Source organism: Panicum hallii, chromosome 4 (assembly GCF_002211085.1).
Source record: "Panicum hallii strain FIL2 chromosome 4, PHallii_v3.1, whole genome shotgun sequence".
Lineage (NCBI taxonomy): Eukaryota > Viridiplantae > Streptophyta > Magnoliopsida > Poales > Poaceae > Panicum > Panicum hallii.
In genome coordinates this window covers 27,472,826-27,491,830 of record NC_038045.1, presented here as the reverse complement: position 1 = coordinate 27,491,830, position 19,005 = coordinate 27,472,826, and the positions used below count along the sequence as shown (strand labels likewise).

Sequence of the window (19,005 nt, the reverse complement as noted above, 5' to 3'; positions counted from 1 at the left end):
GGTCTCTCAAGAAATGATGTCTTATATCAATGTGTTTGGTTCTTGAGTGGTTTACTGGGTTATTAGCTAGCTTGATGGCACTCTTGTTATCACACAAGAGTGGAATCTTACTAAACTTGCAAACCAAATTCGCTCAAAGTAAATCTCATCCAAAGTAGTTGCGCACAACAAGCACTTGCAGCAACATACTCGGTTTTGGCAGTGGATAAAGTAACAAAATTTTGTTTCTTAGAACTCCAAGACACAAGGGACCGACCAAGGAATTGATAAGTCCCTGATGTACTCTTCCTATCTACTTTGCAACCGGCATAATCCGAATCGGAGTAGCCAAGTAGATTGAAAGTGGAGCCCTTGGGATACCACAAGCCAGTATGGAGTGTAAACCAAATATCTTAGAATTCTCTTAACAGCCATAAGATAACATTCCTTAGGATTAGCTTGAAACCTTGCACACATGCACAGACTAAGCATGATATCGGGCCTAGATACACAAAGGTAAAGAAGGAATCCAATCATGGAGCGATATACCTTTTGATCTATTGTCTTGCCATCTTCATTTAGATCAAGATGTCCATTAGTTGGCATGGGTGTCTTGATAGGCTTGGCATTCTCCGTGTCAAACTTTTTCAATATATCTTTAGTATATTTGGTTGAAAGTGCCTTCCTTGAGTTGCTTGATTTAAAATCCAAGGAAGAAAGTTAACTCGCCCATTATGGACATCTCAAATCTCATTGTCATGATCCTACTAAAATCCTCGCACCAAGATTGATTAGTAAAACCAAATATAATGTCATCGACATATATTTGGCATACAAAAATATCTTTGTCAACTTTACGAGTGAAAAGAGTAGGATCGGCTTTGCCTATCTCAAAGCCTTTCCTTAAGAGAAAATTCTTAAGGCATTCATACCATACTCTAGGAGCTTGCTTGAGCCCATAGAGCGCCTTATGGAGCTTGTAGACGTGATTAGGAAACTTGGAATTTTCAAAACCCGGTAGTTGCTCAACATATACCAATTCAGAAATTGGTCCATTAAGAAAAGCACTCTTCACATCTATTTGGTATAGCTTGAAATCATGGTGAGTTGCAAAAGCAAGCAAGATACGAATTGACTCAATCCTAGCTACAGGGGCATAAGTCTCACCAAAATCCAAACCTTCAATTTGTGTGAAGCCTTGAGCAACCAACCTTTCTTTGTTCTTTGTCACTACGCCATGTTCATCTTGTTTGTTTCGAAAAACCTACTTCGTTCCAATAACATTTTGCTTGGGTCTTTCTACTAAGGACCAGATTTCATTCCGTGTAAAGTTGTTCAATTTTTCTTGCATAGCCATCACCCAATCCGGATCATCCAGAGCTTCTTCTACCTTAAGTGGTTTCAAGAAAGAAACAAATGAGTAATGTTCACAAAAAGTTGCCAAACGAGAATGAGTAGTTACCCTTTACTTATGCTTCAAAGGATGTTATCTATGGGATGATCCTTTTCGATATTTTGATGAATTCTTAGATTAGGAACTTGAGCTTCATGTTGTATTTGTTCAACTTCTTGTTCAGCCTAAGATTCATATTGATGTGGAGTTGAGGGTTCAACTTCTGTAACCCGAATAGTCCGGTCCACAGTCCGGATATTCGAGATAGGGGATCCGGAGTCTCCGGATGTATGGCCGGAGTTTCCGGGTTGCGCGGTGGAGGTGGATGTAGATGACCCTCTCAACATCAACATATCATCATCATCATCTTGATCTCCTTGTTCTTGAGGCTTTATTTCACCGGTGGCCAGCTTCTTGATTGCCTTGCTTGGTGATTCTTCCATGCCTACAACACCATCAAGTTGCTCCCCTTGAGAGCCATCAGATTCATCAAATATCACGTCACATGCAACTTCAACACAACCGGAGGTTTTGTTGAAGACACGATAACCATGAGCATTTGAGGCATAACCAAGAAGAAAACCTTCATCAACTTTAGGTGTAAATTTAGAGTTTTTGGGTTTCTTGTTAAGAATGAAGCACTTACTTCCAAAAACTCTAAACTAAGACACATTCGGCTTTTTACTAAGTAGAGGCTCGTAGGCTGTCTTGTTCAAGATCTTATGTAGATAAAGGCGATTAATGGCATGGGATGCCGTGTTGATTGCTTCCGCCCAAAATTGATCCGAGACCGTGTATTCATCAAGTATTATCCTTGCGGCTTCAATGAGAGTTCTATTTTCCTTTCAACAATTCTATTTTGTTGTGGAGTATATGGAATGGAGAACTCATGACCAATGCCCTCTTCATCTAGGAATTTTTCAATGTTGGTGTTCTTGAATTCGGTGCCATTATCACTTCTCACTTTTTTGATCTTGGCATCGAATTCATTTTGAGCTCTCTTTGCAAATTTCTTGAGTGTATCTTGTACTACACTTTTATCATGCAAAAAGAATACCCAAGTGAAATGAAAATAATCATCAACAATAACAAGACCATATTTATTACCACCAATACTCATATAAGCCACCGGGCCGAATAAGTCCATGTGTAGTAGTTCCAATGACTTTACGGTGGTGACAATGCTCGTTGATGGATGAGGAACACCAACTTGCTTTTTAGCTTGACAAGCACTACAAATACGATCTTTTTCAAAAGAGATATTGGTTAGTCCTAGAATGTGACCCGCTTTAGGAGTTTGTTGAGGTTTCTCATCCCAACATGGGCTAGTCGGCGATGCCATAACCAACTTAAGCTAGATTTTGCCACCAAGCATGTATCAAGTTGAGCTTTTTCTTGTAAAAAATCAACTAGATAAAGCTTTCCCTTGAGTACACCCTTGAAGGTAACGGAGCCATCGCTTCTCCTAATGACGGTCACACCTTCGTCAGTAAATAAACAATTAAAGCCCGACGCACAAAGTTGTGATATGGACAACAAATTATACCCAAGTGATTCAACTAAGAGAACCTTTGAAAGAGAGAATTTTGAGTTTAGATCAATATTACCGGTGCCAAGCACTTTCTCTTTTGATTTCCGGCAAAGGTAATGTAATGTTCACCATCGAATTCTTTCAAAGATTCAAACATAATTCCTTCTCCAGTCATATGATTTGTACATCCGCTATCAATCACCCACGTGGATCCACCGGAGAAGTATTCCTACAAAACAAGATTATTCCTTCTTTTTAGGTACCCAACAATACTTGGTTCTTTGATTGTTAGTCACAAGCACCTTGGGTATCCACACATGGCTTTTCACTTTAGTGTTTCACGAGTGGTGACCCACAAATATAGCAACCACTTTACCACGATGGTTCCTAGTTAACACATAATCCGCATAAAAGGATATTTGAGAGGATGACTCTTGTGTCTTACGAGCTTGGAACTTGTCTTGCTTTAATGAAGATGCGACAATTTTGGCATCTTCATCACATGTTGTGCCTCTCTTGACAAACTTGATATGACTTGTCCCTTGTCTCACCAATTCCCTTGCGGATGGGAGTAGTCATGTTCACTAGGCCTCCTTTTGCTCCTAAGGCGGCCTTCTTGTTGTTCTTGACATATGAGATGGTTTGAGATGCACTATCTTCATTCTTTCCAAGTCCCTTACCTTTCTCAAATCCATACTTGCTCATATACTTTGATTCAAATCTCTTGGTATGCTTCTCAAATTCACCTACCCTTGGTGAGGGATTTGTCTTGAGTACTTGCTTATGAGATGGTGCTTCTTCTTGTACTAATTGAGTGAGTCTAGTAATCTCTTTCTTCATGGCATGCATTTCGGCATGGTTAGTAGCATAAGTTTGAATATCAATATTAAAGCATCGTGCACAACCGTTACTAGTTGAAGGACTAGATGACTTTGATGACTTACAAGCTTTAGAGACGCTTTCCAAAAGAATATTAACTTTAACTTCAAGTGTCGTGTGAATGGCTTGCAAGTTTGTTAAGCTTTCTTGAAGTTTCTTATTGTCTCTCTTCAAGTTAGCATGAATGTCTTCAACTAAGGAGAGTTCTTTAGTTAAGTCATTCACTTTTCTCTTTTCACTAGTAAATGACTCTTCTACCTCAAGAAGTATGCTATCCTTGGCTTCTAGGGACTCCTCAAGTCTCTTGTTTTCCTTCCTTTCATTGGTAAGGTTCTTTTTAAGAGCTTCGGATTTTTCTCTCTCAAGCCTAAAAAATTCTTCTTGTGATTCAAGAGTCTCATCTAGGTCATTTAGTTTCATTATTAGTTTCATCATTCTAGTTGCCGCACTCTTGCCATATTGTTTAATGAGACTAGCAATTTCATCTTCCTCATCTAGTTCATCATCCGATGAGTTTGGGGATGTCACCTTTGAGTTCTTTGCCATCTAACACATGATTGGACCTTGATTCTCATCATCGGTGAGATCTTCAAACAAACCTGGTTAATGCGAAGAGGAGGTCTTGAATGCCATAGTTACAACATCTTCATTGTCAGAGTTGCTCTCTTCATTTGAATCCCATTCTTGACCAAGATGAGCTTCACCTGCACGTGTTTTGTATCTTATCTTGTTCCTCTTGGATGAGCTCTCCTTGGTATCCTTGTTCTTCTTCTTTTCTTCCGGACAATCCGCAATGAAATGCCCAATTTTCTTGCAACTAAAACAGGACTTGCTTAATCTTCTTCTTGAAAAATACTTGTTCTTGCCAAGGTTTCAGAAGTTGTTCTTCCCTAGAACCCTTCTAAAGTTCTTGATGAATAAAGCCATTTATTCATCATCAAGCTCATCATCTTCATTATCACTAGAGTCATCATCCTTTGAGGATTGGGTAGCCTTTTCCTTGCCCTTCAACTTAGCTTGAAGAGCCAACCCATTGTTCTTTGCCGCTTGCTCTTGGAGGTCGGCCAAATCTTGATTGATCTTGACCCTCTTTAATTGATCATGGTGAGCTTCTATTCTTCCAAGAATATTCTCGGCGGTGAAGTATTTAAAACCCCTTTCAGCTCTTATCAAGCTAGGTAGTGTGACATCCCTAGCCATGTAGACGGTCAAGAGCTTGTCCACTATCTCACGATCACCCCATTTATTTCCACCAAGTGACTTGATTTGATTGGTGATCCTCTTCATTTGATTGTACATTTCTTTAACGGTTTCATCTTTCTTCATGGAGAAAAAACTTAGTTCATCTTCTAATGTTTTGATTCTTGACTCATGAACTTTTCTTGATCCTTGATGATTCACCTCGAGTGTATCCCAAGCATCCTTGGCGGTGAGAGCATCTTCAATCTTGTCAAACTCTTTGGCACTTACGGAGGAGTGGAGGATGTTCAAGGCTTTGTAGTTGCGTTGCAAAATATAAGCTTGAGGCGGTGTAGGAGTTTCATCATCATTCGGAATATCACAACCAACTTCCACAATCTTCCAAAGATCCTTATGAATAGCACTCAAGTAATCAAATATTTTTATCTTCCATTGATTATAGCCCGTGCCATCAAAGTGAGGTGGCTTTCCCATGTGAATTGAGGCATTGTGTTCACTTGAAATTTGAAAGGTGTAGTCATGATCCACTCGGTGATAGTTGGCTCTTTTCTTCACTTTTGATGAGCTTGAGGATCAAGCTTGAGGATCTTTTCTTGTAATCGGTGTCTGAGTCATCATTGACTCGATTACGATCTTGGTGTTGAATTTCCCTTTCTTTCTTTGCAGTTTCTTCTTCTTCTTCCATACCTTCCAATCTTGGAATGACATCTCATCATCGGTTGTTTCCAACTCATCTTCTTCTTCAACTATTCTTCTTCTTGTCCTCAGGCTTTCCCGATGACTTCTCCTTGTCAACTTCATCGGTTGGATCGATAGGAGCCTTTGATGAAGTATCACTCGATATCTTGGTTCTCCAAGCGGTTAGGCTTCAAAGATGGAGAACCTTGCTCTGATGCCAATTGAAAGGATCTCAAGATGCCTAGAGAGGGGTGAATACGCTAATCTGAAACTTAAAACACTTTAAACACTGTCAGTAACATAGATGTCCGGATACTCCGGGTTTTGTGTTCGGAGTTTCTGAAAATATTGTCCAGAGAGTCCGGATATAAAACAATATACACACTAACAAGATATTGATGCTGCAATTTAGATCGAGTAAATTTAGACAAGCTAGTAGTAACTTAAGAGCGTTTCTTACCAGTTGTCTTGCTCTAGAGACTAGCATAATTGTAGATCGGCCTCAAACCCTAGAAAGTTAGTCTCATAAGCAAATACCTAATAAAACTAGTAAGGAGCACAAAAGAGAGAAAGAATTTGTTTCCCGAAGTTCACTCCCAAAGGAGCTACGTCTCCGTTGAGGAAGGATTCAAGAGACGGTGCTCAAGAACCCCTATGCTCCTCTTCCAAGGGTGAGACCAACGCTCAAATCCAAGGTTACTTACAATGTGTTCCTTCGAGAGGAATGACGATTACAAACTTCTTGTGGTGCTCACAACTTTCTTGAACACTCACAAGCGACGCCTAGCCGTCTAGGAGCTTGAAGCTCCAAGAGTAATAAACTTGAATCCACTGGCTAGACAAGGGTGTTGTGCTCAAGAGATGGAATGGAAGCTTGCTAACACAAATCTTTGCTCTTGCAACAATCTCACTTGAATCCCTAAAGAAAATCACTCAAGAATGAAAGAGGGCAAGTGAGAGAGCTCTTCTTTTGCTTGCAAGTGTTTTCTGGTTGAAATGAGCAAGAGAGAGTTGAATGAAGGGGTATAGGGAGTATTTATACCTCCTCTCACAGAAAACTAGCCGTTGGGTAAAGGATACCCGGATACTCCGGGTATATGTCCCGATACTCCGGACACTAGGGTCCGGAGATTCCGGTCTCAGAGAAACTACGGATGGGGAACAGTTACCCGGAAACTCCGGGTTTTTGTCCGGATACTCCGGAACACTATGTCCTGATATTCCGGACTATGAACCGGACAATCCGAGTATAACAAGAAATTTCACAAGAAGGCTGTTTATAGTGGTAGGTTTGATTCTCATGGTTTTTCGTAGGTTCTCTTGAGCACAACTACCACATCAACACTTGTGGATCAAAGTCCCTCTTGATAGTATGGCGTTCCTATACTCAATTTCAAAATAAAGTCTAATTCTTCAAGTAAATTTGAAACACCGCTTTTCATTTCCCTTTTTAGGGCTCATGTTTTGTAATATGCTTTGTTTCATCACTCTTAGCCCCTGCACACATGCTCGATATCATGATTAGATATACATGTGCTTTGTCATCTACCACCAAAATCCACCAAGGGGCCTAGATATCTTTCAGGTCGTCAGCTCTGTCAGTCGGGTCCGCCAACTCTGTTAGTTGGAGTCTTCCGTCGTCCACCACCCAAATCCTACGTCGTGGAGTGGCTGTCCCGTCTCGTCCTTGTGCGTCGTACTTTTTTTGTTGGGGGGGGGGGTGAGCCCGTGCCGACAGGTACAGCACGGCAGTCATGCCCCGTCCCTGGTGCCACGCCTTGTCACTCCGTCATGATGGAGGCATGTCCGCCGGGTTACGATGATGTTGCGCCCCGTCCCTTCACAAGGATGAGAAGGTGGAATAGTGGCGGCTTGCTGCTGCAGCAGAGGGGATTGTGACCCCGTGGAGGGAGTGGTTGGCCACGTACGACAAGTTGACCCTGAGGTTCATCCTTATCCTCCGCCCCTACGCTTGGGGCCCGCTGGTACGCCGGGCCTGGCCTCCCGACTAGCCTGTCGATCGGGAAGGTGGGCATGTGCAAGGCGGAGCCCAATCGGAGTTCTCGGTCGGAGCCTTGGTACGGACCCGGCCTCCGATCATTCCCACAGTCCACGACATGGGCCTATGTCATCCCTACCGAGCTATCAGTCGGGGTTGTGGGCCGAGGCATGCTCGCAGGTCGCACCGCGCCGGCTAGGATCCAGGAAACGCCAAAAAATTTCGTATCCCGCGAGGGAGCGCCTTTTGCATCCTAGGGGCCTTGCCCCGTAGCCGGTCCAGACAACCAATCATGACGAGGTTGCACCACACGGGCTTGGTTCGGCCGAATGCAGCCATCCAATCACACCCCTAGCAGCTCATGCCTGAGCCACTGCAGGACCTGGAACCTGTGACAGTTTGAGTACTTGTGAGCTAGGCACATTATTTGTTAGTGTGAAGTATGTGCTTGTTAGTGTAAAGCTTGTGTGTGTTTAAGTAAAGCTTTTAAAAATTTAAATGCACATAAAAAGGGTATTTTATAATTACGGAAAAACCTAGGGTTGTTTTTGCAAAATATAATTGGATAAGAGGTTACTTCAAAATAAGTGAAGGGTGGTTTTGTAAACACGTTTTTCTTACTTTATCCCCTGTAAAAAAATATATATAATAATGATAAAAAATAAAAAAATATATAAAAATATGTATATATATCCAAAAGTTTCATTTGAAATGTATGTGTTGAAAAATGTAAAAAGGTGAATTGTAAAAGTAACTTTCAAAGTTACTAAGGGCTAAAGTGTAAGAAATTGCAAGTCATCATGACATGTCTATCCAGTCATCATGACATGTCTATCCAGTCATCATGACATATCATAAATAGGTCAAGTCATCATGACATGTCATAAATACTTGCAACTAGGTCCAAAGTTATAAGAAATTTACCTCAGTAAGGACAAGATCTATTCAAATACCATTTTTGTTCAAAACTTAAAATGTAAAGCTGTATACTTTGGGTTTTTGAACTTGAACCCTAAAGCAATGTTGTAGGATCTGAAAAACTCTCCAACTTCTATTTTGGCATTTCCTCATTAGGGTTTTAGATTAATGAAAAATTTTACTTTACCGAGAGGTCCCTGTATTTTCTGTAATTGCATAAAAGTCCCTGGATGCATCCCACTTTGCTTCCTCTTCTGTTTCTTTTTCTACGAGCTCTCTGCCGTGCCTTATCCTCCTCCTCCTCCTATTTAAGCCTGCACGCTCCCTTGCTCTTTTGCTCTCGTCCTCCTCTTCCTTTCCTGCCTTCTTCTACTTCTTCGAACAGAGCTACCCGCTGCCATGGCCGCCGTCGCCCCTGTTCGCCGTGGGCAGCCATCATCAGCCCCTCTGCTCTCACCTCCACTCGATAAACACCACCACCAGTAGCTTCCCACATTCCATCCTTGCTAAGTGGAGTAGCACGATGACAACACCAGGCCCGGTGACTCGACACCCCCTCCGTGCTCATTGCTCAAGCGGCCACGTCGCTGCTGCTGCTCGAGACACCCCTGCATTAGAGCAGCGCAGCCGCAAGCTAGCAGCTTTGCTGATGAAGATGGCGACCACAAGCAGAGAGTGATGAACTGCAAGCTGAAGCCAAGTTGCCGCCTTCCTCGCCTGCAACCTGTTCGAAGAAATGCCCCAGCCATATCGCTGTCCGTCGCCGCCGTTCCTGACGAGTTGAACCGCGAGCCTTCGTCAAGCCAGCCATGTTCTACTCCTTTGCCCCACGAGGAGCTTCACCCCCGTCGACCACCGGAGCATTGCCGTTGTCGATCTCCTCTCCGCCGCTGCCTCGGCCGCCGTGGGGAACCCCTCTCCGGCCCTTCCCTTTCCTCCCCAAGGCTACCCCTAAGTCCGCCTCGGCCTCCTAAAGCTACTCCACCCCCTTGGACCTCGCCACCAGTGAGTCATTGCGCCGGAACACCGCCGTCCTTCTCCCTGTTTCTTGTTTCCCTCCGGCCAAGGACTTAATTGCTTTGAATTGAAAAGTTCTAGGGTCCTTTCTGCAAAGTAGTCTAAGTTTTCAAATCTATTTCAGTGAACTTTGAAAATTCCTAGAAAATTGTAGAAAATTCAGAAAAATGCCAAACCAGTTTTGTTGGAATCCTTAAGTAAAATTCGATTACTTTTATGTAGGAAGTTTGAGCTGTAGGTGTATATTTTCTGATGTAGATTAAATATTAGGAAATGAGTGTTTTATTTGTATCTCATGATATACGCATGTGTTGTGGCTGATTTTTGGAACTTAGGTTGTATGTCCCATGTGTAGCTCTGTATAAAAACCTCGAGTTCTTTACTGTTCAATTACTTAGAAATTCGAGTACTTTTGTTGTATGTTGATGCAATGCTTAGATTTTATTTAAAGATATTTCTGTTAATATTTATATCTGAAATTTATACTCTAACTTCCTTTTTGCCTGTGTAATCCATGGTAAAAATATTAGGATTAATATTAAGTTATACACCAAGTTGTGAATTTATACTTGTTTTCAAAGAAAATTCATGAACAATAGCTCTAGTTCATGAAAAATTATGAAATTATTTTAAGGTGTTACTCTTGAGTAGTGTGTCATATCTATAAAGTTCAACCCATGATCAGGTGTAGAACAACTAGGATAAATAGAACTTGATATGATAATGCTATATTCCTGATTAATCAAATTAGGTCCATAATTAAATAATAACCTAGGGTTATTAAATATCATTAGCTAGTCAAATAAAATAATCAAATATGCTACCTCATGCAGTTAATTAAATGTTTAGGGTAACCAACTATGTTACTTAATGTAACTAGGTAGTTTAATTAATACTCAATAAATGATTGCCCAGTAGAAGAATGAATGATATGATTGGTAAATAGAATATTGTTTATCTTGCATTGTTGATAAGTTTGGTAGTATTAGCTTATAATTTAGTGGTGTTAAACCAATTTACCTAAAAGTATGCGTTATAACTTGCATGTCATACTGATGTGATGCAAAATATTTTTGTGGTAGATCTGTATGATGTTAGTAACCCCTTTCACACGAGTGCTCATGCCTTTGCCCTTGTCTTGATTGCAATCTTGTTAGAGCCCCTTTCTATATAAAGATCCTGGTTATGCCTTGTGTATCGACTGCTTAATCAATACACCTTTGTGCTATGCTTCAGCAATCGGCTGCTAGCTCAGCCGATTTTTTGTTAAGCATGACCCTATCGGCCATATGCCTTTTGACTACGCGTCTGTAAGACACCCATCGGCTATATGCCTACCCACCACACGCCTTCTTTAGCTGCACATCTATCGGCACAAGCCTATCAACCACATCCTCATTAGTCTAGTTCCGCACTTGTGGTTCCATCAGCCTAGACAAAGTTTAGTGTTCTGTTCCACCTGGTTCTTGTAGCAAGTTCGGTTTAGATGAACCCATCGGCTGTACGTCAATTGATTATTATACTGACGTAATCAAGTCGATACAACCACACCTAGTTACTTAGAATAACACTTAAGCACATCTTAGTTAGGCACAGTTATTGCAGAGTAGGACAATCAGCTACACGGCTGATATGCCCCAGTAGATTTAGAAAAACATTAAGAATGAAAACCAGCTACACAGCCAACTCACCAATCGGCTGAATACGCTGAGACACAGATCGTACGAATACATAGTTCGACTAGTCTACCAATACACCATCGGCTAGTTACTCACACTAATCGACTAGCATGTCGATTCACAGATCGACTAGAACACATACACAAGTCGGCTCAGCCAATGTTCACACAATCAACTAGTTTTGTTAAAGCATAGATCGGCTATGCCAAAACGCACCACCACAGATCGGCAAGTTAACACAATAAGAGTCTCTGTTAGGCACGGCCGATACAGCTTTGGCCAATCGGCTAGCACCCGTAGACATCAAATCTGCTAGACCTAATGCACATGAATCGGTTAAGGCCAAGGCCAATGCACCAACCAATCGAATAGACTAGAAACATGCTGATAATCCAATCAGCAAGATCTTTCCTTTTTCTATCCTTGGAGTACTGTACCTTCAACGTTCCTCTCTATATCAGCCGATTCGACCTTAGGTGAACCCAAATCGGCTAATCCCCTCTGATCATACACAGAAACCGCTTCTGCCGATTTCTCTTCCAAACAGAAATCAGCAGATTTCCTAAAACTGTATAGATAGCTCCCCTCTTTACCAATTCTATCAGCTGAACCCTTGTTGTTTCCAATCGGCTCTGTGATAATCCTCAACATATAACCGATTTTAATTAGTTGTCCAACTAAAGCTCTACCCAAGTTAGTTTCTGATCTTTTTGATTGTTATGTGAGTAGTATGTTAAATGAGTGTTGGATTGCAACTTTATTGTAAAGTAAGATAGTTTCATATGCACACTTTGAATGTAATATTGCATTGCATGTAGATACGACTACTTTCGCAAACGGTACCTACAAAATCTCCCAGGAGTCTGCAGAGGATATTTCTGAAGACCAAGTGAACATCACCAAGTGATTATCTGAAGCCCCAAACCAAAGTTCAGAAGATAACAATACTAACATCCCTGACTCCAGCCCCACCAGTAAAGGCAAGCCCCGGTGCATAACCCAGTATTTCAAATTACTACATTATGCAATCTTATACTTATATATTATATCTTGCATTAAGTCTAGGAGATGAAATGGAACCCTAGATGCATGAATCCTAGGAACCTATGTATTGCACTTGAGTTCATGTCGAATAGATGCTCTGCTAATAGGACCGGTAGAAGTCGGGTGATTTCCTGTCACTCGCGCGATATAGGAATTGCAATGTTTACCTTCCTGTAATCACTATAAGGATGACGGACGGGAATTATGTAAGGTATCATGGTTAAGATGATACCCCATCTGTGTTGTTGAATTTGATAAGGTCGCAGTGTGTGGTAGCGGTGGTTAAGCGTTTGAAAGTACTAGTCACATACCGCGAAATATGGTAAGCGGTAAGCCTAGTAACCAATCGGCCCGAGGAGTGGACATACCTCCCACCACTCGTATTTTGGTTCTTCCTGTTACTCGATTCGACGTGTAGGAATACGTGTTGCAGGGCAACCAGGAGTACGGCCATGTAGTCGCTATACAGGCGTACGTCCTGCACATTGGATGTGCGTATGGTCCTGCAGTCGCTTGTGGTGGATCTAATCCACGAGTCAGAATGAAAGGCAAACGGTTGCTTCGGAACAATCTCTGGATGTTCCAAGCGTGTGAGTTAGGTTTACCCTTGCAAGGCTGAAATTCGATTCAGGAATCGTCCGTTTCTCGCGGAGATTGAGACTGCTTGATCCCTTTACCACATAGAGTAACAAGAGCAACTTTGTGATTATCAAAGATGATGTTTGGCTAAAGATTCTACCATGCTTGAATAGCTATAGGTGCTTATTTAGAATGAATAATCATATAGAACTTGAAAGCTAAAAGTTGACATTAAGGATCTACTCTTTGTTGCTTTTCAGCTGAAAATTTTACCCAAAACCCGAAAAGCCGTCATAAGTCTAGCTATATGGCTAAGTATATCAGGAATCGGATAAGCCTTGTTGAGTATTAGTATACTCAGCCTTACCTTGTAACTTGTTTTTAGGTATTTCCCCTGAGGACTCCACTCTGCTTATGCTATGGCCCTATGCTCTCCCCGATGGTTGGTCCGTGGAGTGGGATCCGTCCCCGGCCAACACAGGTCCCTCTGAGTGATGTTGGGCATGGGCTTAGCTCAAACATCCGTTGTGCGACGTCTGTAGAATCGCGTGTATTTTCCGTTGCAGATACTATAACTTTGGAAAGTCTTGTATAAATTCGAACTAGTTAGGTTTTTATACTATGGTTGTATGCCATGTGATATTATATCTGTGATGTAAAAAGGGTCGGCATTTGTATCTTTGGACTCGCCTTCATGCGAGGTACCTTGTTTGATCCTGCATTCGGTGGTTTATTGGGATGTTACCCGACAGGCCAAGGGATTACACTGTTTGAAGTACGTTGGAACCCTTGAGAGAGGACTTGCGTACTTGAGCCGGTGTAATTCAGGTTGGTTCTGCCACAGAACCGACCGTGCCGGGAGTGCGTCCAGTGCCAAAAGCTATCCTTACCATAGTGGTGAGGCCGGTCGGAGCCGTAGCTCTCCTCCCCATACGAGTACGACGCGAGCGCGAGGAAGGAGCATAGGGAGCAAGGTTTTAAATAGCCGGCTATAGTTGCCGCTATAGTCGGCTATAGCTGCTAGGAAGGGCAGTCGCTATGGTATTTAGTCTGCTAAAGCCGGCTATAGTTTGCTAAATGCCGTAATGGCAGCCCTGCCATTAAACACTTTAGCCGGCGATTTAAAATCATGATAGGGAGAGCAGGAGCACCAACACTAGTGGTGATCTCTTCATGGTACCTATCGGTGGGTTTACTTGTGTTCAACTGATGTGAGGGATCGAAGCGAGCGGTGGCGTATATGAGGAGGTGGTGCGGCCATGCACGCGGCTAGGTTCAGGCCGCATGGCACATATGTGGTGAGGGGGAGGTGATGTGGAACATCATCTTTTTTATATAGGACCGTAGATCCACCTCCCTTCACTCTTTCCCCTCTGCTGTATGGTCGGGTAGGATGTTGTTGTGGTAAAAAAGTATCGATGGTTCCTCTAATTTTGGTTACAATTTCAATCTAACACATAAATACATTTTTGTTAATACGAACCTTCGGTGTTTTTGCCAATTCTAACTTGCACTTCATCTATTCTCAGGTTTGTTCATCCTTTTGTTTTCAATTTAACTCTGGGCCAATCTATTTGTGATATTAAGATATATATGAAACGTTACAAGGGTTACCAGACTAGAGAAAAATCTATGGTGGATTTACATGTAATTTCTTTTGTGAGGCTGAACTAAAGAGGAACAATAATATTAATTTAGAAGCTAGTTATTGTATTTTTGGTTTGGAAATTGATGTAATATTGGTAGGAAAGTTGGTGTTATTTGGTCTCAATGGCTCGTATGGCTTGTGGTAACATCACCACTGCATGCCAGAGGTGACTGCACCTTATTGTAAGGGAAAATTCCTTCCATGCACTCATTGAAGCCAAAAAAAAGTCTATTCCCGTCGGTGCCATCGGCTCTAAAATCAACTACCGTCGGTGCCATCGCCGTTCCTTTTCCGTGTTAGCGCGGGATGATGCTGCCGGCGCGGGATGACGCAAGCGGCTGTGTGACGACGCCAGCGGCTGCTAGGGGCTGCAGGACGACGCGGGACCGAGCTCGTACCGCGCGGGGCCGAGGGGCGAGCTCGCGGCTCGCAGCCTCGCAGGGACGGGACGCCGAGCGGCGAGGGGATGCGCAACATGAAGGAGGGGGAACGGGTGGAGCGTCCCGCGGCCATGGAGCTCGCCGTGGAGCTTGAACCGGGAGCCCGCGATGGCAAGGAGCGGCCCCGCCGCGCCCACGCTGTCCTCAATGCCGAACGGCCCCCGGAGACCTCGTAGAGGATGAGGAACACCAGCGGGACGATGGAGAGCTAGGATGCCGCCGCCGGCATTGGCGGCGCGGCGACGTCGCCGTCGAACTCCCCTGTACTCCTCGCCCATTGGAGTGGCGCTGGCTGCCGGTGCCGCCGTGCTCTCCGCTGGCTTCTGCTGCATAGAGAAGAAACTTCAGTAATTTGCCTGCTTTGCTGACCGGAGAAGGGATGGGGAGCTGCTGGTGGATTTGTCTGCTCGGAATTGGATGAAGGGGAGCCAAATGCTTGCTAGCACTGCATGAATTGGAGAGCTACACCGCCGTGCTTTGATTTAGGGACCGACGAGCAGTGCAAGGAGCAGGATTTGGAGCTGGTGGATTTGCTTGCTTCTTGCGTGGGAAGGAATTGATCTGCAGCGGTGCTTCCATCTGTGGAGAGAGGAGCACGGACAAGAATAGAGCGCGGCGGCAAGGAGAAATGGGAAGAGACAGGTGCGGCAGCGGTGGGGAGGAAATTGAGGGGAAAGAGAGAAGAGGGGTAATTACTGAAGCTTCGTCTGGCCAACGACCACCGGAGACCCGCCACGTAGGGATGAGAATACGAATGTGGATATCCAAACTGTTGATATCCATATTGATGTTTAAACGAATATGGATATCCGTATCCGTATTCGAATTTAATGTGGTAGTAAAGTGGATACATCCGAATCTGATTTTTATTATTTTTCTCTATCCGATTCTACATCCGTATTCGACAATATCCGAAACTATCCATATCCATTTTCAGTAGAACTATTAAAAAAATTATATTTATTTTTCATAACCAATATTATTAATTTTTATAATAAAGTTATAAGAAGATTAAGTTCACTCGCACATATTCTTGTTTTATCTATTTATTGATGAAATTACTATAATTTTTTATTATATATTAATTAAAAATATTTATATATTTATTTGAAAATATATTTTTATTTCTAGTTTTATTTTTTATATATTTATTTCTTAAAATATTTGTTCATAAATAAACTATTTTTAACTGGCCATCTTTGTTATATTGTCATACTTTAGTTTGTACATGTATAACGATTTTATATTCTAAAAGTATCAAAAAAAATAGTTAAATATTATCCTATATATCAAGTAAATATCCGAATTTGAATCCAAATCCGAGGCGTCCGTTTTGCATTCATATTCGAAAACATCCGATTTTATTTCTATATTCGAATTAAAATATGGTAAAAATTCCTATCTGACTCCGATTCCATGCGCATACGATCCGTTTCCATCGTTATCGCCACGGCAGCGCTGCTCTGTCGCCGCTGAGCGCCACCGCGCGCATCGCAGGAGCTCTGACGCCATCCTCTTCCGCTCCGTAAAGCCACCTCCTCAATCTTGCGCATCCACTGGCCGCTCGACCGCGCGCCGCCCCGTCCCGGCAATCCGCGAGCTCGCCCCTTGGCCCCGCGCGCTATTAGCATGGCCGTGCCGCACGTCGCGTTGTTCGGTCCCGCTGCCAGCATCGTCATATGGGCTGCGAGCGCCGTCCCGCGTCGTCCTGCGGACACCCGTGCTGTCCCGTGTCGTCCTGCGGACGCCGGCGTCGTCACACAGCCGCGTGCGCAGTCCTGTGCTGTCAGCATCATCCCGCCCTAACAGGGAAAAGGAACGGTGATGTCACCGACATCAGCTGATTTTAGCGCCGATGGCACCGACGAGAATAGACTTTTTTGGGTGGTTTCAATGGGATTGAATTTTAAGGGAGTGGTATAGAAGGAATTTTTGCTTATGTACTACAAGAAAATAGCTTACTTTCGTCGGTCAGAAACCGTTAAAAATAGCTAAAAAGCCGTCAAAAATATATATATTCGTCGGTCGGCCGACGAAAATAGACCGACGGAATAAAATCGACAAAAATAAACGCATTTTCGTCGGGAAAATACATGTATTTTCATCGGCCACCCAAGCCGACGAAAATAAACACCATATTTTCGTCGGCTGGGCTGGCCGACGAAAATACATGTACTTAGTTTCGTCGGCCACGTGACCGACGAAAATACTGGGCGCCTGCCAAAAACAGCTGCATTTTCTATAGTAGATCACTCAACTTACTGAGTAGCTTAAAGCAATTTGTTTCAGCTGTATCTCTTCGGTCATCACCATTATGTTCCGCATCTTGACCATCCTTTTCAGCTCCAGTTCCATCCATGCCAAATGTGTCTGTCAACCATCTGGACCAATTCCCAACCTACAAAAGCGTTTCATGACTTAAGTATTGTTTGAAAGGAAGAGGGAGCTTTGTTGTTTGTTTGGCATGCAATTGCAGGCATAATTCCAAAGTGGATTTAATCTAAAGATGTAAGTAGTTCTTTGCAATTTAACTACATACAGAGTTCTTCAGCTGAGCGCCTGATCCAAAGCTTAAGTCCCCAGCTGGAATAGGCAGAACTCTTGAGTCCACGATTGGGTCAGATATAGGATCAGACGGTATTTCGTTCGCTGATTCACGAAGGATGGCGTTGAACATAGCACCATCTAAACGGGCTACGCAATGCTCCATCACCTGATAATATCAGAACAATTAAGGAATATAGGTCACAGAAAACTTCATTATTTTCAAATAACAAAAAAGGAACATCTGAAAGCATACCAATTTTGCCAGTACTGGTAAACATCCGCACTCATGTCCACTAGCACGAAGAGGACAGATTCTGCTGAAGGCATCACGAAATGCAGTTTTCCAGAGATCAATAGAAAAATTTCCATGCTGCTGATCACCCAAAGAAGGCCCTAACAACCTGCCGATCTTCGGAGTTGACAACCCTTCCACTGGGGTTTGCATGTGGGGTGTCATTGCCTGAAGAAACAAAAATCCTTCAGAAAATTGACAACATGAACAAATTGGCAATGGATTTTCAATATCAGTGTTTTAAAGAAGCAAAATCATGTTGAGCTTTCTAGAAATGACAAGATGGGTAAACTTTTACCTGCCACCACACAGACTCAACAATCCGAGAAAAGATCCAAGATTCAATCTTCTCCAATGCTGACAAGAGTGTGCCAGTTTCCCGCCAATCATCTGGCAGCTGCATAATATTGGGTCTAGCATGCTTGCCATTGGAGCTACTTTTCCATCGCATAGGAGCCAAATTCCCGTCAGGCTTCTTTGCATTACCATTTGTGCTAAAAGACTTCATAATTGGACCTGATTGTCGTGAAGTACCAAAGGTCTGTGCAATGAGTTCTCTTAGCACAGATGTGTTAGATAGCCAGAATGTCAACCTACATCAAAATGATTCTTACTACTTAAATCTAAACCTGAAGGAGTTGATGCTAATGATCATAGCAAGAAATTAAAAGGTAGAATGCAATTCTAGTTTACCTTGAAACATCATTGCCACAAGACTTTGCAACAAGCACAAGCCCAGAAACAGAATTTTTTTGCAACCGAAGCTTTCTTATCTGAGGACCAAAATTTTGATGCATGAATATAGAACCTAGACAGACGGCGAGCTGGTGTGTGCAACTTATGTGATGAACAACCATGCTCTGGCACCACAGAATAGAGAGAAACCTCAAGTGCAGCAACTTCACGCACGGGGGTTGGGGGGGGGGGGGGGGGGCGGCGCGGGGCCCTGGCGGCCGCGTGCGTGGACGCACGCAGAGCGGCGGCGGCCGCGGGCAGGGGCGTGCGCGGGGCGGCGGACCACGGGTAGGGGCGCGCGCGGGGCGGCGGGCGTAGGGAGGGCCGCACGGGGCGGCGGGCTGCGGGCGGCAGGCGGCGGCGCAACTGGGTGGAGTGAAAGCAAAGGAAGGAGGGAAGGTGAGCTAGTGAAGAAATAGGGGAAGCACAATTTCGTCGGCTTAGGTC

General features: G+C 43.3%; 1 protein-coding gene across 1 annotated transcript; it reads right to left on the bottom strand.

Moving 5' to 3' along the window:
• Positions 1-17,223: 17,223 nt before the first annotated feature.
• LOC112890793 lies at positions 17,224-18,717 on the bottom strand. The gene is made up of 5 exons (XM_025957654.1): positions 18,517-18,717; positions 18,122-18,416; positions 17,785-17,991; positions 17,524-17,697; positions 17,224-17,382 (listed from the first exon to the last, which is right to left on the bottom strand). Exons 1-5 carry the CDS (start codon positions 18,678-18,680, stop codon positions 17,224-17,226), a joined length of 999 nt encoding a protein of 332 aa, XP_025813439.1. The 5' UTR covers positions 18,681-18,717.
• Positions 18,718-19,005: the final 288 nt, after the last annotated feature.

What these genes read in the sequence shown, in the direction of transcription:
- LOC112890793 (XM_025957654.1), bottom strand. Translation starts at nt 18,680, where the DNA reads ATGGTTGTTCATCACATAAGTTGCACACACCAGCTCGCCGTCTGTCTA. An exon ending in TTGAGTCTGTGTGGTGGCAG is followed by an intron (nt 17,992 to 18,121) that starts GTAAAAGTTTAC and finishes TTGTTTCTTCAG; the next exon opens with GCAATGACACCCCACATGCA. An exon ending in GCGCTCAGCTGAAGAACTCT is followed by an intron (nt 17,383 to 17,523) that starts GTATGTAGTTAA and finishes ACGCTTTTGTAG; the next exon opens with GTTGGGAATTGGTCCAGATG.